This window comes from Beta vulgaris, chromosome 4 (genome assembly GCF_026745355.1).
Source record: "Beta vulgaris subsp. vulgaris cultivar EL10 chromosome 4, EL10.2, whole genome shotgun sequence".
NCBI classification, from domain to species: domain Eukaryota; kingdom Viridiplantae; phylum Streptophyta; class Magnoliopsida; order Caryophyllales; family Amaranthaceae; genus Beta; species Beta vulgaris.
In genome coordinates this window covers 62,639,837-62,666,880 of record NC_079205.1, presented here as the reverse complement: position 1 = coordinate 62,666,880, position 27,044 = coordinate 62,639,837, and the positions used below count along the sequence as shown (strand labels likewise).

At 36.9% G+C, this 27,044-nt stretch overlaps 2 protein-coding genes and 1 non-coding gene across 11 annotated transcripts; all 3 read left to right on the top strand.

The window, feature by feature from the left end:
- Positions 1-2,788: 2,788 nt before the first annotated feature.
- LOC104890071 (hypothetical protein) lies at positions 2,789-10,115 on the top strand. Of its 3 annotated transcripts, none has more exons than XM_010675429.4 (9): positions 2,794-3,501; positions 4,592-4,678; positions 4,804-4,893; positions 5,269-5,349; positions 5,454-5,648; positions 5,749-7,863; positions 8,437-8,583; positions 8,810-9,192; positions 9,588-10,115. In XM_010675429.4, the coding sequence occupies exons 1-9, from the start codon at positions 3,442-3,444 to the stop codon at positions 9,730-9,732; spliced, it is 3,303 nt and encodes a 1,100-aa protein (XP_010673731.2). In that variant the 5' UTR covers positions 2,794-3,441; the 3' UTR covers positions 9,733-10,115. The 3 variants fall into 3 exon arrangements, with proteins under 3 accessions (XP_048499692.1, XP_010673731.2, XP_048499691.1); XM_048643734.2 differs by having other exon boundaries at positions 5,234-5,349; positions 5,441-5,648; XM_048643735.2 differs by lacking the exons at positions 8,437-8,583; positions 8,810-9,192; positions 9,588-10,115 and adding an exon at positions 8,199-8,417 and having other exon boundaries at positions 2,789-3,501; positions 5,234-5,349; positions 5,441-5,648.
- Positions 10,116-13,339: 3,224 nt separating this feature from the next.
- Positions 13,340-17,928, top strand: LOC104890072 (uncharacterized). The gene is made up of 3 exons (XR_008969202.1): positions 13,340-16,749; positions 17,737-17,822; positions 17,917-17,928. It is a non-coding gene; the product is annotated as an uncharacterized LOC104890072 (transcript).
- On the top strand, positions 17,913-26,140 carry LOC104890074 (hypothetical protein). 7 transcript variants are annotated; one of them, XM_057394532.1, is made up of 9 exons: positions 17,913-18,021; positions 18,763-18,838; positions 19,347-19,451; positions 22,179-22,408; positions 22,840-23,073; positions 24,352-24,375; positions 24,467-24,635; positions 24,801-24,925; positions 25,526-26,140. In XM_057394532.1, the coding sequence occupies exons 1-5, from the start codon at positions 17,951-17,953 to the stop codon at positions 23,054-23,056; spliced, it is 699 nt and encodes a 232-aa protein (XP_057250515.1). In that variant the 5' UTR covers positions 17,913-17,950; the 3' UTR covers positions 23,057-23,073; positions 24,352-24,375; positions 24,467-24,635; positions 24,801-24,925; positions 25,526-26,140. The 7 variants fall into 7 exon arrangements, 6 of the variants coding, with proteins under 6 accessions (XP_057250515.1, XP_057250514.1, XP_057250512.1 ...); XM_057394531.1 differs by adding an exon at positions 23,538-23,908 and having other exon boundaries at positions 24,352-24,635; XM_057394529.1 differs by adding an exon at positions 23,528-23,908 and having other exon boundaries at positions 24,352-24,635.
- Positions 26,141-27,044: the final 904 nt, after the last annotated feature.

Here is a 27,044-nt window from a genome sequence, read left to right as displayed (position 1 = left end):
ATATTCTATTGTTTAAGATTAGATACTAGGAGAGATTTTCAATATCATATGTTTTTTTTTTATCCATATGAGTCACGAATGCAGTACAAAGTACAAAGAAGGAGAATGGGAATTCGAATATGTGACTTATTGTTCACAGCACCTCAATCTTAACCGCTAGGCCAAGACATTCTTGGTTCTTCAATATCATATGTGATGTCGAGATGGATTGTCACCAATTTGAAAGTTTTGATTTGCTTTAACTCTTTCATAGAGGTGAATGAAAAGATTTATTTCATTGCATGCATATTTAGGTAGCTCAATTATGACCATCTCTATTAATTTGAAACTCTTATTAATAATGGAAAGGATATGGCCACTTTTCTTTTTTTGGATCGATCATGTTCTGGAAAAGTCCATTGTTTACTACTCCCCTCGTCCATAATATAGTGTTTATTTCGTTTTTACATGTTTTTCAAGACGTAACTTTGATCGTTAATATCTTCAATCGCGTATTAATAGAAAAGAGTAGAACATTATTGTATTAACTTCAGGTCACGTGGTCGAGTCTTATACGGAACATGTTTCTAATTTTTTTAATGTATGAAGATGACATGAAACAACTAAAGGAATAGTGTCACGTGGCGTATAAACTTGCTTCACAACGCTATTTAATATGTTTGTATATATGGTGTTGTATATTTTCATATTAGGCTCTTTTTTGCTTATGCAAATCATGATAATATTCAAACTAATTAATACAATACTCTATTACACTTGACATTTGAATTGTCTCTCTCTCTCTAGAAGAATTAAAAGAGAGACATGAGGGAATTTAAGCTTGATTAAAATCTAATATCCTATCCTACTTTAAATTAGGCAAGTATTTTCTCTATTTTTATTTTTAATTTTCTCACTTGAAAACTTGACACTATTCATGTTTAGATAGAATCTTCTCAAATTTTTTCAAGAAAAAACATAGTCATGCCGGAACTTGTTTGATTCGTCTCAAATAATACTTTATTAATATTTAATCGTTATAATTTTTACTAATATATAATGAAAAATATTTAAGTTTAAAAATATATATTAAAAGACGAACACAAAAAAAAAAATACAAAAAAAAGAGAGAGTACACCATAGCAAGTAATAGCCACTACTTCATACAACCAACCCAATGATCAAATTCATGCAACAAAAGAGTAGGGCCATTATATTATTTGATGTACCAAAAAGTTTTATGAGAATTTTCTGCCTTGTCCCATATATATCTCTTTGTAAAAATTTCACTTAAAATTAAAAGTGGTAATAAGAGAATTGTAATTTGTAAGTGTGTAAAATTAATATTATTGGAGTTGTCGAGGGCATTTTGGAAGGCCTTAAAGTCCATCTATTATTTGCACATGGCCATTATTCTTGTTGATAAAGGAACATTAAGATGACATTGAAGAATCAGATATGTGGTCAATCTAATAACTTATTGCACATGACAATCTCACTGTTCTTGATGGATTTTGGATATCTTTATTTTTTAAAAATTCTCCTTTTAACTTGTAGATTTATTTTGGACAAATTCCAATTATTTTGTCATAGAGTTGGAGTTAATTTGCTAGATTAATTGAATAATGTGTCATAAACAAATGATATGGCTAATATATATGAAAATGACATAGAGATTTACTTAGATCAAATGAAGCAATTTTTATCCTTTTTAAAAAATTCGTTTTTGATTTGCAATAAGTTTTTGACCAATATAATGAATGACAAAATGCCATACTCATAAAGACATTTTAGTAAACTATGAAATTAAAAACTTAATTTATTTTACATTGTATTTTATCAAATACCTTGAAAATTTAATTTTCTTTTAAAGATCATCTATCATCCTTATTAAGAGGAAAATAACATGTATTTTAGAAATTCAACAAAAAAGATAGAAAAATATTTCAAAATTCCATACACAATTACATACTTTTTCAGTTTTACATTTACTTGTAATGTTTTCCAATTTTAAAAGTTACATACTATTTGCAAATTGCGACATTATTAAGAGTCCCTTTTTTTATCTCTCTATTCTCCTATTTTATTATTATTATTATTAAAGGTAAGAAGAAAGTAAACGGTTAGGAGACCCTCCGTTCGAGGGGAGCTCCTACCGCATCTGTTACAAGGATGTTATGTAGAGCAGAAGAGTGACAATCTATTATAGAGAATTGTCGATCGACTAGATGACCCACATTAGCCACCCAATCAGCAGCTCTGTTTGCTTCGCGGAAGATGTGGCGGATATCCTATGAGCGAAAGTTGTGCAGTAGGCATGTGATGTCTTGGACAAGGTTAGCAATTTGCCAGGGTGGCGACCAAATCCCTTTGATTGCTTGGGCGACGAGAAGGTTGTCACCTTCAATAAGGATGTTGCTGATTTGGTGCTGTAGAGCAAGAAGGATACCGTGGTGCAGAGTTGTGGCTTCGGCAATGTAAACTGAAGAGGTGCCGAGATTGATGGTGGAAGCGGTGATGAGGGTGCCCTGTGAGTCCCGAATAATAACCCCCGCAGCTGCTGAGGTGCCACGAACATATGTCATATTTCAATATTGCAAATAATACTATATACATATCGCAATCATCTTGTTTGAGTAGATTAGTGACTAAGCACAGTAATATAGACGAGATTCAATCTCGGATCTGTTTACCAAATGACATACATAGCATATCGCAATCATAAAATAGGACTTTCCGACACATAATTTCAGGTTCGATGACCATGAATTAAATGACAAGTATTTCTCTGCTTTAATTTTTCTCTTCCTTTTCCTTTTCCTTTTTTGTGAGGAGAAAGTAAGTAATGTCTCAACTGGTCCTCCTCTTTCTCTCTCTCTCCAGAAATCAGAAACTAGCTCTATCACTTTCTCTCTCCTCTGAACTCTGCAACTAATTTCAGATCATTTACTCTCTCAGATTCCTCTCTTCTCTCTTTCTCTCTCCAAACTTTTCGCTGATTTCTCGACTTCTACGCATTTCGCTCACTTCAAAAACCAGAAAAAAGCTGCTGTCTCTTTTTTTTTCCTCGCATTTTCTCTCTCCTCTTTTTTTCCGGCGCAAGTCAATCAGCGTTTGACTTTCTTGTGACTGATAACGAAATCACTACTCACTCGCATTTTCGATTTTCAGCATTGATTGAAGTGTAATTCAGTTGAATAAAGCTGCTAAATGATGGCGGAAATCCGAAGTTTTATCGGATTAACATAATGATGGAGTGAAGTTTTCTTTTGCGTGTTAGTTTGATTTTGATTTGGAGAAATCGTGGAATTCGTTGTTGAACAGTAGTAATTTTAGTAAATTTGATGTATGGAAGGGTTTCATTACTTTGAGAATGGATGAGTTGAGATTGAGTTGATTTTCCTTAGTTTATGATTGTGATTTTTGCGGTGAAAATCTGGATTTTGTTGATTACTTGGAAGGATGGATAGAATGGCGACGGATCTTACTCGCAACGGTTCTGTGGAGCGGGATATTGAGCAGGTGAATTGTTGATATTTTTACTGTATTTCGCACTAATTTCTGTTTTATGCTTTGTATTTTAGCAATTCAGATTGTTTATGAATTTGGTGTATTTGAAGCATTGATAATTTGATCATACATGATTATTGTTAAGTGGTAATGACACTCTCTGGATCATGTTGTTCGAGGTACACGCCGTATACTTTCTTTCTCTTCTGTTGGATGAATGATGATCAACAGAATACTAATGGAGTTTATCACAGGAGCATGAGTTTGAGCTAGGGATGTCTTTGTCTGAAACATATAGAAAGTATCTGAGGCGAAATTTGTGTTATTATGTTGTGTTTATTTGTCTAGGTAGGAGAATCGGAGTGTTGTTTCGTATGCAAGTGTCTCAATTAGGCGATATGTGGTAACGTAGGTGTTGCAAGTAAGAATGAGAACTATATAGCTATGCATTTGGCAACTTGTTTAGAGAATCGATTTCTTTCTGTGGTTCTGGTAATATCTCTGAAGAGTTAGCAATCTCAACTTTACTATATACATTTAGATATAATGCGACTCGATTGATATCTTAGCTTCTGATAGTGGTTGGTTATAAGAGCATACTAGGTGGTAATGCAACATCCAGCATTATGGAAAAGCCAAAAATTAATTACTTAGTCTCAGACACCATTTGGATCAGTATTACATTTATCAAACTGCTGATCTTCATGTCTTTCTGAATCGCTCTTTAACACGTGAAGCACCAGTTTTTATGCGGATTGAGGTCTTCCTATGTTTGACTTAGTCAGTTAGTCCCACACACAAGTGGAAGCAGCTCAGTCTTAGTGCTTGTTTGTTGCTATCAGTATGTAGTTCTTGTTTGCTACCTCACTGCTGTAGAACAGTAGCCATCTGGCCGTCATAATTATTAGAATAGTTGTTAAAAGTTTGGAGTGAATTTGTGATCATGTATAATCTATCCTATCACATGGAAAATATATGTGACCAAAGTTAAAACACAAACGTCACTCCACAAATCATCTCCGTTGAGTTGAGCTAAATTCTTATCCTCTTCCCAGCTTGTATATTGAATTCATTTAGGGCTTATATGGTGGATTCACTGCAGGCGATTACTGCTTTGAAAAAAGGTGCATATCTGCTGAAGTATGGAAGAAGAGGAAAGCCAAAGTTCTGTCCATTCCGGCTATCCAATGTAACTTTTTCTCTTCATGAACTTGTTGTATGCTGTTTTTTCCTGCTTTATGAGAATGTATGACCAAGTTATAGTACTCGAACTGCTTTTATTAGTACCTTATATGACTAAAATATTGGTTTCAGGATGAAACTGTTTTGATATGGTTCTCGGGGAAAGAGGAGAAGCACCTAAAGCTGAGCCATATTTCCAGAATTATATCTGGCCAGCGTACAGTAAGTCACTTTTATTATTTATATATATGTTATTGAGGAATATCATAATTTCTATCTATCAAGACTGAAAAGGAAAAGTACTTGTAAGCATCTTTTAAAACTACTAAGCTTCCAGTAATCTTAGAAAATAAATTCTCTGTATATTGTGAAAACCAAATGTAGTGTGTGATATAAGCAATCCATATGGTACATTATACAATTTCCTCTTATTTAATCTTTTTTCCTTGTGGTGTGTGTGTGTGTGTGGGGGGGGGGGTAAGCTGATGTTGGATGATATTTTGGTATTTTGCCTATGGTGTTGTGATCTGATTGAACTCCTTTTTGACAATATCCACTGTAGTCGCTCTCTGCTAATCAGTTCTTTCTTCATTACAGCCAATTTTTCAAAGATATCCTCGACCTGAGAAGGAATATCAGTCATTTTCTCTCATATATAACGATAGATCATTGGACTTGGTAAGAATTTTTCTGCATCATCTTATATGGAGCTCTCCATCTTACTGGCTCTTGTCTATCCACCATTTCTCTTCAAGCATTTGTCATATAGTTTTCATTATCAGATTTGCAAGGATAAGGATGAAGCTGAAGTATGGTTTAGTGGTCTTAAAGCCCTGATTTCGAGGAGTCATCAAAAGAAGTGGAGAACGGAATCAAGGAGCGATAGCATACCATCAGAAGCAAACAGTCCAAGGACCTATACACGAAGGAGCTCTCCTTTACACTCTCCCTTTGCAAGTGGAGATAGTTTGCAGAAGGTAGTATAAAATAGAAAAAGAAATTAAAGTTAATTTATACTGTTTGCTTCCTGTCGTTCCATCTGCTGTGCCTGATATAGTCTTATTTAAATGGTTTCAGGACAGCAGTGATCACATTCGCCTCCATAGTCCGTATGACAGCCCCCCTAAAAGTGCTTTGGACAAGGCATTTTCAGATGTGATGTTCCCTGTGCCTCCAAAGGGTTTTTTTCCTTCAGATTCTACTGCTGCTTCTGTCCATTCAATCTCATCAGGTTCAGATAGTGTATATAGTCACATGAAAGGAATGGCTGCAGATACTTTTAGAGTCAGTCTATCAAGTGCTGTTAGCTCATCAAGTCAAGGTTCTGGTCTTGATGACGGGGATGCCCTTGGTGATGTTTTCATATGGGGAGAAGGCACAGGGGATGGTGTGATGGGTGGTGGTGTGCGTAGAGTAGGTAGTTGTATTGGTATCAAGATGGATTCGTTGTTGCCTAAGGCATTAGAGTCTGCTGTAGTCCTTGATGTCCAGAACATAGCTTGTGGCGGACGGCATGCAGCTCTAGTGACCAAGCAAGGGGAGATTTTTTCATGGGGTGAGGAATCTGGAGGCAGATTGGGGCATGGGGTGGATGCTGATGTGTCACATCCAAAGCTTATAGATTCCCTAAGTAATACCAACATTGAACTTGTAGCATGTGGGGAGCACCATACTTGTGCTGTTACCCTTTCTGGAGAATTGTACACCTGGGGTGATGGTGCTTTCAACTTTGGCCTTCTTGGGCATGGGAATAATGTTAGCCACTGGGTCCCCAAAAGAGTGAATGGTCCGTTGGAGGGAATACACGTCTCTTATATCTCTTGTGGACCTTGGCACACAGCTGTTGTGACCTCTTCTGGGCAATTATATACTTTTGGAGATGGCACATTCGGCGTTTTGGGCCATGGAGACCGTAAAAGTGTTTCCATACCCAGAGAAGTGGAGTCTCTAAGGGGTCTTCGCACTGTTCGAGCTGCTTGTGGTGTCTGGCATACTGCTGCAGTTGTGGAAGTTATGGTCGGCAACTCAGGGGCTAGCAACTGTTCCTCAGGTAAGCTATTCACTTGGGGTGATGGAGATAAAGGTCGACTTGGGCATGGTGATAAGGAGGCAAAACTTGTGCCCACATGTGTTGCTGCTCTTGTTGATCCTAATTTCTGCCAGGTTGCCTGTGGGCATAGCATAACAGCTGCACTTGCAACCTCTGGTCATGTTTATACGATGGGAAGCCCTGTCTATGGCCAGCTAGGTAATCCTCATTGTGATGGGAAGCTCCCAGCACGTGTAGAAGGAAAGCTCTTGAAGTGTTTTGTAGAGGAGATAGCTTGTGGGGCTTATCATGTTGCTGCCTTGACCTCTAGAACTGAAGTTTACACTTGGGGGAAGGGTGCAAATGGACGATTAGGTCACGGGGACACAGACGACCGAAATACCCCAACATTGGTAGAAGCTCTTAAGGACAAACAAGTGAGAAGTGTTGCTTGTGGTACGAACTTCACTGCTGCGATCTGCCTGCATAAGTGGGTATCAGGTGTTGATCAGTCAATGTGTTCTGGCTGTCGCCTGCCATTTAATTTCAAAAGAAAACGTCATAACTGTTATAATTGTGGGCTCCTATTTTGTCATTCATGCAGTAGTAAAAAATCTTTCAAGGCTTCTATGGCTCCTAATCCAAACAAACCTTATCGAGTCTGTGATAGTTGCCTTTCTAAACTTCGGAAAGCAGTTGAGACTGGTATTTCAACCCACTCCTCTGTTAGCAGAAGAGGAAATGTGAATCAGGGGACTGAGCCAAATGAGAGAGACGAAAAGCTTGATTCTGGATCCCGAGGTCAGCTTGCAAGATACTCTTCGATGGACTCCTCAGAAGGTCGATCTAAGAAAAATAAGAAATATGAATACGATAGCAGTCGTGTATCACCTATACCAAATGGCGGTTCACAATGGGGAGCTAATATATCTAGATCTTTTAATCCCGTGTTTGGATCATCAAAGAAGTATTTCTCCGCTTCAGTTCCGGGATCCAGAATTGTTTCTCGAGCAACATCGCCAATTTCAAGACGACCAAGTCCACCTCGTTCAACTACACCTACTCCAACCCTCTCAGGACTTATGTCTCCGAGAGTGACTGTTGATGATGCCAAGAGGACCAATGATAGCCTTAGCCAGGAGGTTATCCGATTGAGAGCACAGGTATGGAGCTTATCTGCTTGGCTACTTGTACATCTGCTACCTGTGTGACTATTAATTTATCTCCTCAAATTAAACATTTGGCTTCATAGAATATACCATCAGTGGGTGTTGCTAACACAAGTGGTTGGCAACTACAAACAGATGTTTCACTGGTAGTCTGGTACCCCCCCTGCAAAGCAGGCTTTCTCAAAGTGAATGTTGCGCATGTATCTTCTTTTTGGTGTTTGTTATTTTTTGGCCTACAATCAGTTCTAAAAGATGATGTCAAATATGTCTTATTTAATTTGTCTGTGAAAATATCTCAAATATTTCCTGGAATTTTCCCGTTATACCAGGCATGGGACGGAAAACTTCTTGCACGAATCCTTTAAAAAGCCGCTGCATAAATGGATAAGGATTACATCTATCTCTGAAAGTTATCCTGTTTATTTGTTGTGGATTTGAAATTGATTTATTGGCAAAAGTTGAAAATAATCAAGTCAGTTGTTTATCTAAGAATTGATTGTGAGTGAGAGCTTCAGTTTACTTGTGAAGCATGCTGATGTCAATGTGCTCAATATTTCTTTTATATAGGTGGAGAGTCTCACTCGCAGAGCCCAACTTCAAGAAGTTGAACTGGAAAAAGCAAATAAACAATTGAAGGAGGCGATAGCAATAGCAGGTGAAGAGACTGCAAAATGCAAGGCAGCCAAGGAAGTGATCAAATCACTAACTGCCCAGGTATCTTTTGAATTTTTCTTCAATTTCTGTCGTTTTTTAAAAATTGTGCATCCATGATGGACTCTTGACATCAATTTATCATTCTGTTATAACATGGTGCACATATGCTATGGGATTGATTTTGATTCACAAAAACTTGTGATATTTATTTTGTTGTAACCACCTACTGTTAGTGGATGTTATCTTGTGCTGATGACATTCTGTATCAATCTTGCTCTCCAAACAGCTCAAAGAGATGGCTGAAAGGCTGCCGGTTGGAGCTACAAGAAACAGCAAGTCTCCTTCATTTCCATCTTTGTCATTTACCCCCACTTTTGCTGACATCTCAAATTCCTCATTTGACCAGTGTAATGATCAGATACCTAGCCATGTGGCAGACTCAAATGGTTTACATGGTCTGGTGCTTTCAAATGGGTCAGCCACCCCTAGTAGCCGTAGTTCTGTTCAGAGTAGAGTAGTTAGTTCAGAGGCAACAAGAAATGGGAATAAAACTCGAGAAGGTGAACCTCGTTCAGAGAATGAATGGGTCGAGCAGGATGAGCCTGGTGTATATATTACATTTGTCTCCTTACCTGGTGGGACCAAGGATCTAAAGCGAGTTCGTTTTAGGTCAGTGCTTTTCTTCTCTACTCCTATTTTTTTTCTGCTCAAATCATGTCAGTTGCATTCTAAATTGAGGAGACCATTATCTCTAAGAAGGAAAAAAAAATAAAGTTTTGTTTTACAGATGTGTGTATAATTCCATTCCCATCTTGGCCATGTATATAATCAGGTTTTGTTCTTATAAAAATTTAAAAAAGCTATCGAAGTTCAATTCACTACTAGATAAAGTTCTGAAAGACAATTTACATAAGGTTTAATAAGTTCAAATAGGGTTTTCGTGGTGAAAAATTGGAGCCTTATCATGCTCTAATAATTAGTCTGTAATTTACATCCTTTTGCTGGCTGGATATGTGGGCATTTTAACAGTTACAGATTGTATCGTTTTTCTCTGTTTACTGCAGCCGCAAAAGGTTTAGTGAAAAGCAAGCAGAACAGTGGTGGGCAGAAAACCGAGCAAGAGTATACGAGCGTTACAATGTTCGTTCAGCTGATAAATCGAGCGTTGGTGTTGAAAGTGAGCTCGGCTCATTGATCACTGATAAGTAAAATTGATATACCTAGATAGTCATTCCTCAAGTGTTATCTGTTACAGCTTATGCATTCTGTTATTCCACGCGATTTTGTGCTGATCTATGAAGCTATGAATCTTGGACCAATATTAAAGGGTCCAGACAGATTCAATTGTTTTCTTCAATTCTTTTTTTAAGTCCTCTCTCTCAAATCCAATTCATGTAATTTGATTGTAGCTTCTTCCTTTCTTCCTTGTTAATTGTAAGATGCGTGAGGGTTGAGGGTGAGAAATGTATATTCATTCTAGGTTGCTGGCTTTTGTTGAAAGCAGCTGCTTGTAAATTCTGATTCAAGGAAAGTAATTTTCAGGTTTTCTAACATCGTTTTTCTTGTATAATAATAAAACTTTGGTTGAACATTGTCCCGCTATATTGGATAAAGAAAAGTTGCAATTTTGGAAATGCCGGGATGTTTGATCTTTTCATGTGGAGTTGGGTTCCTAGCTCCCTTGATGTATTATTGGAACTGGGAAGTTTCACATGTAAACATTTTGATTGAGTTGAATTGTTTCGAGTTAGTTTGCTGGAATGTTAAATATCGTCCCAAAACTTCTTAAAATCGCCCCAAAAAAAGTTGAAATTATATTTATAACCTTTTCTTTTCTCCTAAACCACCATCCACACCACCACCACGTCCAGGCCAAATGTTTGAGCCATGGCTAGACGTTCCAACCATCATTTTTAAAAAATTCAGAGGTGGGTGGTGGCATGTGGTGGGGGTTGGCGGGGGAGGTAGGTGGCGGCGGGTGGTGGAGTTGGTGGGGGAGGTAGGGCTTGGTAAAAAAAAAGGGTAAAATAGGAAAGTAATGTTGGGCTCGAGGCGATTTAAAGAAATTTTGGAGCGGTGTTCAGCAATCTCATTTGTTTGTTTTGCGATGAGTTACTCGATAAAAGCCAGGTCAACTTTGAGTCAATTGACAAAGAAGCAATTATATGTAATTTTCCTCAACCTCGACTTGTCTTGTATACTATTTTGGTTCGTTCATAAATAATTGTTTCGTTATTCGAAAATTCACTCCACTCAATCCATTAATGCAAATCCTCCACTAATGTTATCCCTCTTTACGTCTAAAGCTATATCTTCATATAATATGGTGTGGGGCGGAGGCCTCTATTAAGCTCTCCATCTCGAGAAATATAAAGAACCTAACTTTAGTACCCTTATGTCTAATCGAAGAGAATCTTCTATAACGCATTTAACGGGCGGCGTATAACTATGCTAGAAATGAAAAAAAAAAACAAAACAAAACTATAGAGTCAAACCTCTAAATGCTAAGCTACTCACACAAATCCTAAAATACGAACATAAATCTTTAGGAGCCTAACTTATATAATACGTTTGAAATACTAATCCTTGAGACAAATTGAGTTTTTGCACATAAAAATACGAGAATTTGCATTGTTTATGAGAAAATAAAAATGAAACTTTTTTGCAGCATTAATTTAAGAGAACGTATTGTGTCGGACTCGTCCGACCATAATCTTGGTCGGACGACTTTCAGGTGGTTCCAATTTTTTTCAGGTAGTCTTCATTTTTTTCAGGTGGTTCCAATTTTTTTTCAGGTAGTCTTCATTTTGTTCTCAGTTAGTCTTCTTTGTTTTTCAGTGGGTTTTTGTGCTTCAGTTAGACTTACTTGGGTTTCAGTTGGTCTTTATTCTTTTTCAGGTAGTCTACATTTTTCTTCAGGTAGTCTTCATTTTGTTTCAGTTAGTCCATTATTTCTTTCAGTTGGTCCATTATTTCTTTCAGTTGGTCCAACTGAAAGAAAAGAAAGTCCAACTGAAAGAAAACAAAGTCAAACTGAAAAAAAAATAAAACACTAACCTTTGATTTCTCTCACTTTCTCCTCCTTCTTCATTCCTCAGAGAGAGAAAGATGATGGGTGAGACTGAGAAACACTCCAACATCAACTTTCTCATCATACCCATTACCTTCTAATATCTCCGGCGCAACATAATACGGTGTACCAACAACTTCATTCATCAACATTACATTATCTTCATTATTTATAAACCCAGAAGACCCAAAATCACATAGTTTAACTTGTAATGAAATCATGTGCTGCTTGATGAGATTGGTTTCTCAGCTAATGATTTGCAAGATCTGGTTCATTCGCATCTTGAAGTTCGATGACATGTCTCATTCGCATTTGGTTCATTCGCATCTTGCATCTTATGCGCATCTGCGGGTAGTTTCCAAGTACCTTATTATTACTCTTATTACTTTTGATCCTCCATACTCTTTTGAATACAGGGGTGATATTACTCTTATTATTAGCCATTGCTTTTTTGATCGCACATTGTTGGTTTGGCTTGTTTCAAACTCATGCCAATTCACATCCATATGATTACTCTCAAGCTGATTCATTCTACATCTCTAATGATCCTCCATACTCTTTTGATTACGAGGACGACGACGACAACAACAATAATAATCAGGCTCTTCAATATCACTTACCAACGATCCAAAATTTTTGAGTGGTTTGGGGTGACACCATAACTACCACGCCAAAAAAACAGCATAGAATGATCGAGATACAGAAACTCCGGCAAACGACGACTTCGCCGGAGTTCGAGTTTCATCGCCGAAGATTACATCAGAAAAATGAGAGAACTTCACGTGCGAAATCGAGAGGGTCTTGTAGTGGTAATGGCAACAATAGTACAGAGTGGGGAGAAGAAGAGAAGAGAGAAAGTGATGCGTACAGAGTTTGAGTTGGAGTTTGAGTTTTGGGCTCAGCCCGTCCGACAATAAGTATTGGTCAGACGGTCTGACCCAATACTTTCACTTAATTTATTAGTAATTGAAAAATGTTAAGCATCGTACTTCTTAGATATTCATTTTAGTCGTTCTCTTACAACTTACAAGTATATCATTTGCAAATCAAGTGGCAAAGATGTAATCAAATGTGCGCATTTGACATGAGAATGACCAAGGAAAAAAAGAAAAAAAAGTGAAAGTTGATTCATCTGCAAAAAAGTCGTTCACAATATATTTGAGAACTATTATCATGTGCTTGTTCTACACTTCTAATCGATTATATATGATTATATGTGTTCATATTGTAAGATTCGAGATTGGCCTACTTGATTAAAGCCGGAGGTTATCATTCCACTCTTATTAAAGATGATTGTTAAATATCGCTCTGAAATTAAAGAGGTTTGTTTTTATATAATTTTCCTATTACTCTCTCCGTCTCAAAATATAGTTTCCATTTCTATTTTGGGTGTCCCAAAATATAGTTTCCATTTTTATATTTAGTTCTATATTTTTCCGTAATTTGTCTTGAAAAATCGTGTCCCATCCTTTATTTGCTTATTGAATTTTGTTTTTTCCTTTGTTTATCCAACTAAAATGTTACAATTAATCCTCCCTCCGTCCCAAAATATAGTTCCCATTTCCCTTTTTTCACGGTAATTTATGCAAGTTGGGATAGTAAAGATTTTTTGTTTATTTAAATAAATGTTGTATGGGAAAAGATGATTTTAGGAGAGAGAATGAAGCTAATTGATAAAAGAGCATTAATGGTAATATTTTGGTTGAATAAACAAAGAAAAAAAACAAAATTCAAGAAGCAAATAAATGATGGGACACGATTTTTCTAGGCAAATTACGGAAAAATATGGAACTAAATATGCAAATGGGAACTATATTTTGGGACAAACACCACCAAGAAGCCCATCCATCCCACCACTTCCCAACCACCCCAGCCGCCTCTTCCGCCACCCCAGGCGCGTCTCCCCTTTCCCCAATCAAAAAAACCGCCATATTGTGATATTTACATAGTTGCCCTTTTTCGAAACAAATAGTAACTCTCTGTCTCTCTCTTCCAAGCCGTCACTGCACCAGCACCACCGTGAAGCGCCATATGATAAATTTCTACAGGTGTTGATGTTATTACTCTCTTCTTTTTTCAACATTTCTTAAGATTTTTAAGAATCCTTTTATTTAATTTTCCTCTTAAGTGTGTTCTTGCTTCAAAAATTATAACTATGGTTTCAAAGTTGATAACTTTGGCCTCACATGAAGCCCCAAATAAGTTAGAACTTTCTCCAAGAGAAGCTTATACCCTTCTTCAACCTAAATTAACACCCCCATTAAAGTTAATTATCCCTTCCCCTGAAGAGTACTTAAACCTTAATAAGGCAATTATTTATGGGGTTCTATGTGAACCCACTTTGTCCAAAATTCATATGAAGTATTTACATGCAATTGTCACAGACGGGTATTGCTTATTTATCAATTTACTTTCAGAAATTGTTGATGGGCTGTTTTCAAAGATGTTGGAATCTCCAAAAGTTCAGTTGATTTGGGTTGCTTCTGTTATGATTGATGTTTGTGGCATAGGTTTTGACAGTCTTTTGGTGTCTATTTTGAGGCAAATTTGTGGGGATTTAGTGATGGGAATTGTGGCTCAGCTATGAGATGGTCAGTTTGTTTTTGTGTAAATGGGATTTGATTTTGGATGAGGAGCCAATTGTTATGTCTATGCTTTGTATACATATCTTAGGTTGTTGGCTGATCACTATCGGATTGCGTGTAATCCGAGGTCGGTAGAGTTGAAGAGAAAGGAGATAGTTTGTGTTAGAATGTTGAGAGAGCAGTTTCATTTGTGTTTAAGAATTGGGAGGGATTTGGTCCGTCTTTTACAGGATTTGGCTCATGTTCCTGAGGTTCGAGCTATATGGAAAGATCTATTGCTGAATCCAGGTTCATTTGAGAGTTCTAGGTTTTCGGATATTTCTGATATTTATGGCATTAGAACATCGAGTAGGTATTTCTTGCTTAGAATAACTCCTGAAATGGAGACTCAGTTGAGGTTTCTGCTTACCCATGTAAAGCTGGGATATCAGAGAAGGCACCAGACATGGTTCACTAGGAAATTCCTTTTTGCACCGGAGAGAGAGACTCTTGTCTGTGACATTGTTCGCTTCATTTGCTGTGCCCACCATCCCTCAAATGAAGTACTTCAATCAGATGTGATCCCGAGGTGGGCTGTTATTGGCTGGTTGTTGTTGAAATTATGTTCAAAGAAGTACTTTGAAGCTAATGTGAAACTGACCTTGTTTTATGATTGGCTTTTCTTTGATGAAAAGGTGGACAACTTTATGAACATTGAGCCTGCGATGTTGTTATTGGTGAACTCGATACCTAAATATGTTGGTATGACCAATTCTCTATTAGAATTCTTGTTATTAGTTGTAGAAAACTATGATGTGGATAGGAAAAATATCATCTGCAGAGGTGTGTCATCAGCTATAAGTATACTAGTCAGTAAAGGGGTAATTGGCTCCCTTGACGTATTAACTTCTTGCAACTTGCTGTCTCCTTTTGTCAAAGAGATGCTTCAAAACTTTATGTTCAAGGTCCAATCAGGGATATGTAAAGAGCCCCAGTTAACCAACCATCCTTCTTCAGATAAGCCATCCCAGATTTTGCCTAATCCACCTGATCTGGAAAGTGCACATCAGTCTTCTGGACTTCTTGCTTGTCTTGAAAATGCTGAAATGAGCACTCATTGTGTCTCTCTACCAGAATCGATTGATTCAGCTGCTTCACATGGTGAGTGCCAAGTTGATGATTTGACAAATTTAATAGGAAAAATAGGAGAGGTAATGAAAGGCTCGAACAGGATGGGAGAGAAACTAGTGGAGAACATCTTGCATTTGTTCATAAAATCTGGAAACGAAGAAAAGTTTGGTGTTATTAGCTCTGAATCTTTAGCATGTGAATTGAAAAAGGAACTTGAGCTGGCTGGTCACAACCTTTTTTCACCTCTTGGAAGTTTACCAAAGAATGATGATGCTGATGCTGATGATGAAGTTGAATCCGTAACAGCAGCAGTCATTCGCACCTTCGTTATTTCTCAACATCAATGGATCAGGAATATGCTATTCTGGTGGTCAAAGAATGGCTGTGTAGTTGGAGCTCGATTATTATCATATGCATTGAGACTTGCACATGAAGCACGTGAAGCAGGCTATGGAGCAAACTCTACCAGCGAGATCAATTACAGAAAATGGCCCTTGCTGAAGTGTCTCATTGAAGGATATTATGAACTTACATCTCGAAATGTGGATCGTGTAAATGAAACAAATACTTCTATTCCTGAGGTTGGTAACAAATTGGTTAGTAAGATGATTGATGATGCTTTCACCTCTTATAGGAATATGCTTACACATGCTAGGATGCTTTAAGCAAAGAAGTGGTTATGGATCCTGGTAAGATCTTAGCAATGGATGTGTTGTTTTCTTCATTATGGAAGAGCAAAAGGTTTAATGCTCTTTTCCACATCATCTTTTCTTATCTTCCTGATCTATCCCTTGGCGATGAAGATGTAATCCTGTTACTTGTCAGTCAAGTGGACGACGCTGATCTTGTATCCATGCAGATCGACTTGGGATTGAGAAGGTTTTCTATATTTGGTGAAGATGTCAGAAAAGTTGTCCAATTGATCAGAAAGTCCGTATACTGGAAGCAAGTAGATCAGCACAAATTTTGGGGCTTGATTAGATCAGAGCTCACTGTCTCCGAGTTTCCTGTGGAGAAGTTGCTTTTGGAGTGCTTTTTCTCAACTGATTTTGATCCAAACACTAGTGGTGTCATTGTTGGAGGTCTTCAAGCAATATGTAGTTCTTGTGCTCCCACACCAGAAATTGTTGGTGCTGTCATGTTATTGCCGAACAATAAGTTCCCTGATTTTGCTGCTTCCATTCTCTCTCATTGGACCATAACTAATGCATCAATGTTCTCCAATAGTGTAGCTGATTTTTTGATTAAACTCGAGAACAAGAATGGGAATGCTCCTCTTGACTATAGCAGTGTTTCCATCAACCAGTCTGCTCTCTTATATTTGTTAGAATATTTTGAAGCACAAGGTGTACAAGGTGTTAACATGCTAGAGAAACTGGCGTTGAATTTAGCAGACATAGAAACAAGACTCGGGAATCCTACAGTTCCAATGGATACTGGGTAATTCTGTCTTGTGTCATGGTGAGCTAACCCTACTGGTATATATCATTACTTTCAATTCGTGAGGTCAGATGATGTTGTTTGCTTTTTTTTTTTTTGAATTAGGTTTAATTTACTCAATAGTTTGGGATTTCTGCTCTATGTTTAATTTGCGTTTAATTTACTCGATTTTCTGTTGTTGATGTTGAAGTTCTATCTTTAATCTAGGGTTCTTGATTTTATATTTTAACCTTTTGAAGTCTTTATCGATTTTTTTTCCGATTTCATGGTTGGGGTTCGTGGGTTCAGGTCTTGCTTTTTTTTTTTTAGGGTGTGTTTGATCTGCGAGAAAACTGAATTTTACAGAATTCTTGATCAAATTTAGGGGGTGGGGGTGGGGGTGGGGGTGGGAGAGGGATTGATGATCAATTATTTCCAAATGGTGGGTTAATCATAATAAGCTCTTTGAAGTTGAAAAGATAAGGCTTAAAGAGTACTAGGGTAATGTTGTGGTACGGCTTTCTGTTAAGGAAGAGGGAAGGTTAATCAATGTTTACAAGGCTTTTGGATAGAGTGGTTGTCTGGTTGATAACTTGATGTGGATCTTAACCATGCAGAAATAGAAATCTGTGACCCTTTGGCAAAATGTCTTGTCGCACCATGTGCTATTGCTTGAGATCTTGGAGAAAAAGCCGACTGGCTTAACATTGTTGATATTACAAAAGTAAATGTCGAATATTTACTTTGGTAATATATATTATGTAAAGATATACACCTATTCATGTTTGATATATATATTATGTTAAACTAGCTTAACATCCTAATCCTAAGCCATACAAAAACAGAGGATCGAAAGAACGGTTGCTCACTTAATTCATTCATTAGTTCTTGGAACAGTTCCAACACGTTCTCTTTTAACAGTTCAGGGGATTACAAATGCAGAATTTGGAATAGAAACTTTAATGTACTGTTTTTTCCACGTCCTCAGGGTCTTCTGTGTGGATGATAACAGAGTTTTCATCTTGACAGGTTGAGAATATTCTAATTATGGGCCATAGTTGCTGTGGGGGAATCCATGCCCTCATGGGTATGCAGGATGAAGAAGAAGATTCAAGGTTCTAGTCTACTCAGTTATTGTTAGACTGCCCACACTGTGGCTTACTAATTTTTATATATTATGTTCTGATTTGGTTCTTTACTGCTTACTAGGAGGTGCATTAGAGTTGGGTAATTGTTGGCAAAAATGCAAGGATTAGCACCAAATCTGTGGCTTCTAATCTCAGTTTTGACCAACAATGTCGACATTGTGAAAAGGTGCACATCATTGGCAAACTCTTAACTTTGGATGAAATAAACAATGGTTTCAGTTTCATTCTCTTGGTTATGCATAAATTTCTTCTACTTCCTTCGTTCTAAAATAGTTTTCTTGCATCTTCGTTTCAAGTGTTATGTTGATTTGTTAAACCTCTCTCTCTCTCCTTGTATGTTTTCTTGCATCTCTGCTTTTTATGCATAAATTTTTTCTACTTCCTTCGTTCTAAAATAGTTTTCTTGCATCTTCGTTTCGAGTGTTATGTTGAATTGTTAAACCGCTCTCTCTCTCCTTGTATGTTTTCTTGCATCTCCGCTTTTTCTTTCTTCTAAATTTTTAATCTTATGATGTTTGCTTCTTTTTCTTTTTAAATTAGGTTTAATTTACTCGAGTTTCTCGAATTTTGCGCTTCTTTTTTTTCTCTAAAGCGTTAGCTCGAAATTGATGGATTTTAAGGAAGATTGTTCATCTTGATACCAAAGAATTTAGCAGCTGAAACTTTTCTTTTCCGTGTCTCGATTTAAGTTTTTATTATTGTGTTTCTGGGGGAAATGCAGGGAAATGCGTTGTAAGGTTATGTCCTAGAGGTGTTCAGTGGCTCTTTTCTCTCTCTATTCAGTTTGCCCAATACCCAACCCCTCCTGTTTAAATCTTTTTAAAGTGTCTTCATTGCTTCCTTAAGATTGTTTCTGTTAACAGGAAGAATTCTCGGCTAACAATTGATTTTAAATGTTATTTATCAGTTTCTTTCAGTGTGCTACACGCCTACACGAGATCCATCCTCCATTGACATTGCACCGGCACCCTATGTGTGCTGAAGTAAGTTGTTACTTTGTTTTTGAACTTCATTTCTGATCTTCTGTCGTGCATGCTACAGCTTAGCATCTTGATTTTATGTATGTTCTGGAAACTAACGCTGGTTATTGGGTATTCTATATCCCTTCTACTAAAAGGTGCAGTGCTGTATATTCAAATGAACTTGCAATGTGGTATTTTTCTGGCTGTTAATAATCATTTTCTTTCCTATCTGCAATGTATCAACGTAATTTTTTTGTTCCTGTGGTCTATGGATGGTAATCTGTACCTATATATTCTCATGCTACTTAATCTAAATCCTTCTTTCCTTTTGCCCGCGCTATCATATAATCTCTTTTTTCCCCCTAATTTGTGTCATTTTGAACTAATCAAGTATTTTTCTCTTGAAAGAGGTGGCAGTAAAACAGCTTATTTGACCCAAATTTGGTTATTGTTACCCTAGCCCTTCTGCACTCCCACATTTAAAAGATCAGAGGAGGTATTGACTTTAGACTCTCATTGTATCGTGCAGATCATTGAGGCATTCCAGAAATGTCATGCAGATCACCCTTTTGGCAAAATTTTCGGCAAGTGCACTGAGCTCAAAATTAAACTTGATGGCTGCTTCAGGAAGGAGGTAATTACTCTCCATATTTATATATATAAAAGTCTTGAACATCTTTTTCTTGGGTGGGTGAATGTATTGGATTTTATGTTTGTAGTGATTTTGTGCTGATTTGGACTTCATAGATAGTTTAGGTGACTTTAATGTGGTTACAAAAATTTTGAAATTGAAGAAAGAAATTAGTAAACCGTTTACCACAGGACAATAATTTCAATGTGATTAGTTACGCCATTGTTGGTGCTTGTCTTCTAAGCACTCGGGTTCCTATTTTTATTCGGTATTTGGTATATGGTTTAAGAGATACATTGTAGCTAATGAAGTATGTATAATAGTTTGAAGGTTTTTCACCCTAGGATTAGTTTTCTCCAACCCCTTTCTCTCTCCCTACTCTATGGTCTCAGGCTCTCCCTCAAGGTCTGTTCCCAAGGTAAGAAGAGAATGTTCCAATATGATATAAGAGCAACCGATTACAATTGAATTGCACCATATTGCTGGAAAAATTGGCCCCTTCATGATTTTAAGCTTTTAGGGGAATCTTTTCCTTTTGTCAACCTCTTATTTCTGTGATTTAGTGATGCAGCTTCTGGGTAGCAACTATATTCTAACAACTTGTGCTCACTTGTGATAAAGAAAAAGAAGTTTTGTTCACTTTACTGAACCAGAAAACATATTTCTTCCTTAATATTCATTCTTTCAAGTGGTTGTTTTGCTGTAATCTGATAGTTTGGGTTAGAGATTAATACAAGAGTTTCCGCGTTAAAGCATGGGTTGAGGCTGTTCAATGGATTCGTATGATAGGTGTTTCAAGGGAGTGATGGAGAGTTTAGACAACAACTTTTGTTAATATAATTAAAGGTGTTGGGGATTAATAAACTGGGCCGTCCTGACTGTCTTCTCTGTTTCACCAAATATGATTATAATAACATTGTATCTTCCATATTTCTGTCCCTTGCTTAGTATAATTTTTAGCCAACCAAGTTTCGTCACTTGAGTTGAGTGTGTGTGGGCATTTACGTAACTAATTGATGTGGGGCCCACCTTAACTTTTCTAGGAGTAGTTATATGGTAGGTTATCTAAATTAAAAACAGTTTTTTGGAGAAGTGCTCAAATATTGGATCCAAAATCTTATTTTGAGCTATCCTTTTCTCTCTGTTCTGGTCCTTTATGTTTCCGTAATGATTTTCAATTGACCCCCATGATGCATGATTAGAATGTCCTGTTGACAGGATTACGCCGGGTGGCGGAGAATTGAAACCTTCTCTTCTCTTCTAGCCACTTGTATATCCTGATGCAACTGTTGAGTTCTCTCTTTTCTTTTTGTTGGTAGTAAAGAGAATATTCCAAATACAATAACGACTCATATTTAGTCAGAAATAAAGGGGATAATGGTGATACATTTATGTGTCATTTTGTGAAAATGTTCGATTGCAATACCTATCAAGCAGGCCACAGAAGTTTGTAATTTTGCCCCACTTTGCTGCCATTATACCATGTTTTATCCTTAGACGGGGACATGGAAACATTAACAAATAAGTATACTGCTGTGGGTCAGTCTGGTTAGTGAGTTTGATAGTATCTGATATTTTATGTTTCCTATTTAGCCAATTTGACAAAATCTGAAATTTGAATGCAGTGTGTTGAAGTGAGCTTGGCGCTGTCAGTTGTGCATCACTATTATATGTTAACCAACTGTTTTGAAAGATGGTTTTTCACCCTAGGGAGAACTATTTTCCACCATTTACAAACCAAACACTCTCTAAAGCTGAGTGCGAATTGTTCATGAAAATGCAAGTCTTTCTTTATGTAATCTTATAGTACTTAAACCTGCAATTTCCCCTTTTCTTTAAAGGTGTTTTATGTTAACCAGTAACTGTAGACTGAATTATTTTTTGTATGTTGTTGACCATTCTAGCTTTTGTTAACTTCTATTAGTAGATTGAACTAATTTCTTTTATGTTAACCATTTTGCTTAAATCAAACTTTTCCCCCCTTCTTTTTCCAAAGATTTATTCCAAAAATGGGTTATTCAAGGAGCTATGATTGTTTCTTCAAGTATACAAATCATATTAGGTTATAGCCAACTCTAGGACCTCTTTTCACGATATGCCTCGGGTCTCCTTGCAATTTGTAGTGTTTGGCGGGTCCTGTTCTATTGTTGCTTGGTATTTTTATGCAGACCACATACATTTGCACATTCTTACAGATTCTTTAGTCCTCTTGGGATAGCACCAGTTGGCAGGTCCTATTCTCTTGTCCTTTTCAAGCTTGCATTGTTTGAAAGTCATGTTGTAATACTGTTTGTCTATGCTTTTAAAAAGAAGGTGTACATTCTAAACATTCAGCAAAAAATTGTTTATTACATTATCTTTCTGCTTTGTGAAGGATTTGTGATTAGCTAAACAAGTAGAAGTCTAACTGCTACTTGTAAGCTTGCAAGTATTTCGATATGTTTGCTTCTTATTGGACAATGATTTCGTTCTTAATTTTTTTCATTCTAGATGATATAATGTACTTTGGTTAAGCATAGTTTATTATACTTCATCTTTAGATGTCTGAATATGTAACTTATTAAGACTAATATATATTCGAAATTCGAGAAGCAAGCTTTTTGTTTTCTATCCTATGTTTCGTTCCATAGTATAGACCCTTATGATAGTAAAATAGTGCTCTGGTGCTTACATTGAAAAACCTGATCACTACCATAATCTCTTATACTTGTTATTTCACTTTCAATCCAGGTGGATGCTAGAGCAAGTTATAGCCTGTCATTAGGAGTATCCTATCCTGAGTTACTTGTACTTGATGATAAGAATACTCCATTATCTACAGAACACTTGCGTTCAGAAAATTCCGTAAGACAAAGAAGCAATGGAGGTTGTGTTTGCCTTAAGCATATCACCCTCTTTTACTTCAGCGACATCGACATAATCTGCGGGAAGCCAAGAAGGATGTCGCTAATGCTATTGATGTATGACTACTCGCACTTGCTCTTTCTATTGTTTTACTTTTCATGAAAAATATGAATTTTGCTATACCAAATTTCAGTGTCATCGCCCTTCACCTTTATTGGCTGAAGTCTAACTAGGTTAAATAACATATGCTCCTGCGATTTCAGAGTTCTTGTCCATATGGTCTTACAAATTCCGTGTAAATAATGAACTCAAATCAACCAAAGTATGGTAGTCTTTTGGGAATGAATATAAGTTAATTAAGTAGCATTTATTAATTATAGAAGACAATAGAAAACGAGAATTACAAACTATAAAGGTGGTCGTTATCTTGTGTATGTTGATTTTTGAGTTGGGCTGTCATGTTATTGCCGAACAATAAGTTCCCTGATTTTGCTGCTTCCATTCTCTCTCATTGGTCCATAACTAATGCATCAATGTTCTCCACTAGTGTAGCTGATTTTTTGATTAAACTCGAGAACAAGAATGGGAATGCTCCCCTTGACTATAGCAGTGTTTCCATCAACCAGTCTGCTCTCTTATATTTGTTAGAATATTTTGAAGCACAAGGTGTGCAAGGTGTTAACATGCTAGAGAAACTGGCATTGGACTTAGCAGACACAAAAACAAGACTCGGGAATCCTACAGTTCCAATGGATACTGGGTAATTCTGTCTTGTGTCATGGTGAGTTAACCCTATTATTTCTGGTTTCTTACGATTATCTGGATCAATTATAATACAGGCTCTGGATGAGTAGCTAGAAGATGAACTGCTCTTCATCCTGGGTTCTACTTTTTGTGAAGATAAACAGTATGATACATTTAAATGGCAGCCAAGCTATACTGTGTGTGTTCTATTTTCATTGAGAACATACGTTAAAGTAAGCTGGTTGTTTATCCCCTTTATTCTTTTGCGATAGTGGGAACTGGGAATTTGGGGGGGGGGGGGGGGGGGGGGGAGGGAAGTCAAACTTTATGCTCCCAAGCATAAGTTGTAGTTTTTGTTTTTCTTCTTTCTGGATTTTTCCTTTTGATGTTTCACATCAAGTGCATATACTTCCTCTCAAATTTTAACGTAAAGCAGAAAGGTTTGATTAATCATCAGTCCCTCTATTAATTAACTTATGTTATCTTTGAAGGAATTGTTAGCAAGCTCACATGGCTCACAGTGTGGATTTTGTACTCCTGGATTTGTCATGTCCATGTATGCTTTACTAAGGTCTAGTCAAACTCCTCCAACTGAGCAGCAAATTGAAGAAAGTCTGGCAGGGAACTTGTGTCGCTGCACAGGTTATAGGCCAATTATCGATGCCTTTAGAGTTTTTGCTGAAACTGATGACATGATATACACAGTTGGTAACTCGGCAAGCCAACAAGGCAACGAGTTTATTTGTCCTTCAACTGGTAAACCCTGCTCATGTGGACAAAAGTCTGATGGGAATTCACCTTGCCGTGCCTCCCGCCCCAGGCTATATTAGGCTGTGTGCCCGGGCAGCAAATTTTCCAGCTTTCCTGCCTCGGTATCTCCATGCCCACCTCACTATGTTGAGCTTACTTCTCACTCCACAATGGAATGTAGTAGATAAACAGATAAGTACTCGAAATTCCTGTGCAATGTGCTCTTCACGAGTTTAAGGCAAAATATCGTGAAAACCTATTATGATATTTTTGCACCTGCACGTGAAACAATCATCCCTTTTATGGTCTGTTGTCCCATAGATTTTTAATGAAAAGATGCTTGAGTTTAACCTTGTATCTTTTTCTGAGTCAAATACTGGATTATTATATTGGAGCACTAGCATTGTGGATGATGTTGAAGCCCTAGCATCCTTGTCTTCCTCATTTTGTGCTTGTTGCTTTATTGAATCTTTCTTTGTGTATGTAGAGCTTTTATGATTTGGTGTGACAGATTTGAAATATCGGATATATTGATTCAATTAATGTTATATATTACCCGGTACAGGTTGGATTTACAAATGAGGGAAAGGTACTAGCTCTGGACCTTGAGATATATAACAATGCTGGAAATTCACTTGATCTCTCTCTTGCTGTCCTTGAACGCGCAATGTTTCATTCAGACAATGTTTATGAGATACAAATGCCCGCATAAATGGCAAAGTTTGCTTCACCAATCTTCCAAGCAATACTGCCTTCCGTGGATTCGGTGGCCCACAAGGGATGCTGATTGCTGAAAATTGGATTCAGAGGATAGCCATGGAGCTCGAGAAGAACCCGGAGGAGATCAGGGTAAGAAAAGTTGCTGTGTTTGCTTCTATACTCTGTAGTGAGGTATCTAGGCTTTGTGTTTCGCACATTATTAGTTTGTTGTCAACTTTTCATCCAGCATATTTATTCATGAATATTCTAGTGATCAAGGTTTACACAATATGCTCAAATTTTGTGCTGTTGTAGGAAATAAACTTCCAAAGTGAAGGATCAATATTGCACTATGGCCAAATACTTGAGCATTGTACATTACCCGAGTTGTGGAATCAACTGAAATTATCACGCGACTTCCATAGAGCACGTCCTGATCTGTGAGTTTTTTCGCCATTGTGAAATTTGGATTCTGTGAGATGAGTATCTTCTTGGTTGTGCTTAAAAGTCCAAAGGAATAATATCTCTCTTGTGGAGAGTGTTTGGGAAGGAGTATTTTGTAGAAAAAAGAGTAGATTGGACCTGAAATTATGAAGTGTTTGGTAATTAGTTGGTCTTTAGAGGATCATGTATATTCTTTTGCAATATATACGAAGTATATGAAGTTGAGGTGGTGGAGTGGTGGCATCAATTCTCACCTCGTATCTCTGAGGTCTAGGGATCAAACCTTATCTTATCTTAAAAATAAAATAAAATTATACGAAGTATTTGAAACCATTTAGAAGATAACACTTTTATCATTAAATTTAAGTATCGTAATGACCATTTACCCCCTAGACTAATCATTTTCTTTATTTTACAAAAATACCCTTGTAGAGTTGTATGTCATACAGTCATACTACCAATCCAGAGAGCTAGGGGATAAGTTACCAAAACATTATCAAATAAATCTCTATCTGCTCGTTAAATATGATATAACATGCTATTTGCTAATGACCAAGCAAGGACGAAGTTTTAAGAGATATTGGGTTGATATGCAGGGAGCTCCAAATGTTAAGGCTATACATTCTTCAAAAGCTGTTGGCGAACCTCCATTTTTTTTGCTTCCGCAGCCTTTTTTGCCATCAAGGATGCTATCGCAGCTGCTAGAGCGAAGCAGGCTACAGTGGTTGGTTTCCTCTTGACATCCTGCTACACCTGAGAGAATCCGTATGGCTTGCACTGATGAATTTACGTTGAGATTTGTCGATCCAGAGTTCCGTCCTTAACTCAGTATCTGAGTTGATTCTCATGGAATTTTGAGTTTTGTGTACCTTCACATGAACAAATACCCCCTAGTTCCAGGGGTTACAAGATCGATTTTCATCCGTGCATATGGTGAGTGGGCCTGCCATACATATTTCAAAATGAAAAAGAAATCTTCACTACCGTGTAAATTAATCAAACATGTAAACTGATATGTTGGTTTAGTAGAAAGTGAGATCATATGGTGAGTATTTAAATTAGCATTATAGAGGCTAAATATGAGTTGAGCTTGTGATCATATACTACTATGAGCTTAAAAGTTTAGCACAGGTCTGAAGTGTTTGATTGTTTCTCATGCCGCTTGACTCGTTCCAATTTTCTAATAATTCAGCTGGAATTAAGTTGCTTGAGTTTCAGTAAAATAATGAAAATCATACATTGCCAAATTTTTATTTCCAAATTTATGAAAGGTAAGACTGTTTTGGGAGGATCGTTGAAAGGTGGGATTATTCCCATCAAAAAATTATGTCCCTCCTTTTTCTAAAGATCTTTCTTGTTACTGTTACTACAGATATCAATGAGAATTAATTTGTGTGAGGTGTAGGGTGTAGGGTGGGTAAAGTAGGAGAGAGAAAGGGGTTAAAATAAATAAACAAATAAAAAAAGGTTAAAGTATGAAAAAAGGGAGTAAAATTGAATTAATAATGTAATGATGGATTATATGATATGGACACGAGAGGGTAAAAAGGGAAAGAAAAATTCCAAATAAGGAATAAAGTAAAAGAGGGAAGATCTTTTGGAAACGCACTTAAACGAAAAGAGGGAAGATCTTTAGGAAACGGAGGGAGTATGCATTAAGGGATAGACAGATGAAACGTTTTAATCCGTTGAAGAAAATAGTTGTTTCGGACAAAGGCCTGCTCGCAACCCGTGAGATGGGTCGCGGGTCGCGAGGAGCGCCGGCTCCTCCACAAAGCGCTCGCTCCCAGCTAAAACGCTCGCAAGCTGCCCCTGCCTCCGTTTGCCAGTCTCAATTAAGGTAATTGTAATCGATAAACGCATGTTTTTCTTTATACATTAAACACTTTTACGCGTAAATAAATCATACTTGCCGCAAATTCAAGAATTCATGCCACAAAATTATACATAATCATATTAAGCACAAAAAATTAAAGCATGCAATTCATGAATCAGACATATATATAATATATATATATATATATATATATATATATATAATATATATATATATATATATATATATATATATATATATATATATATATATATATATATATATATATATATATATAT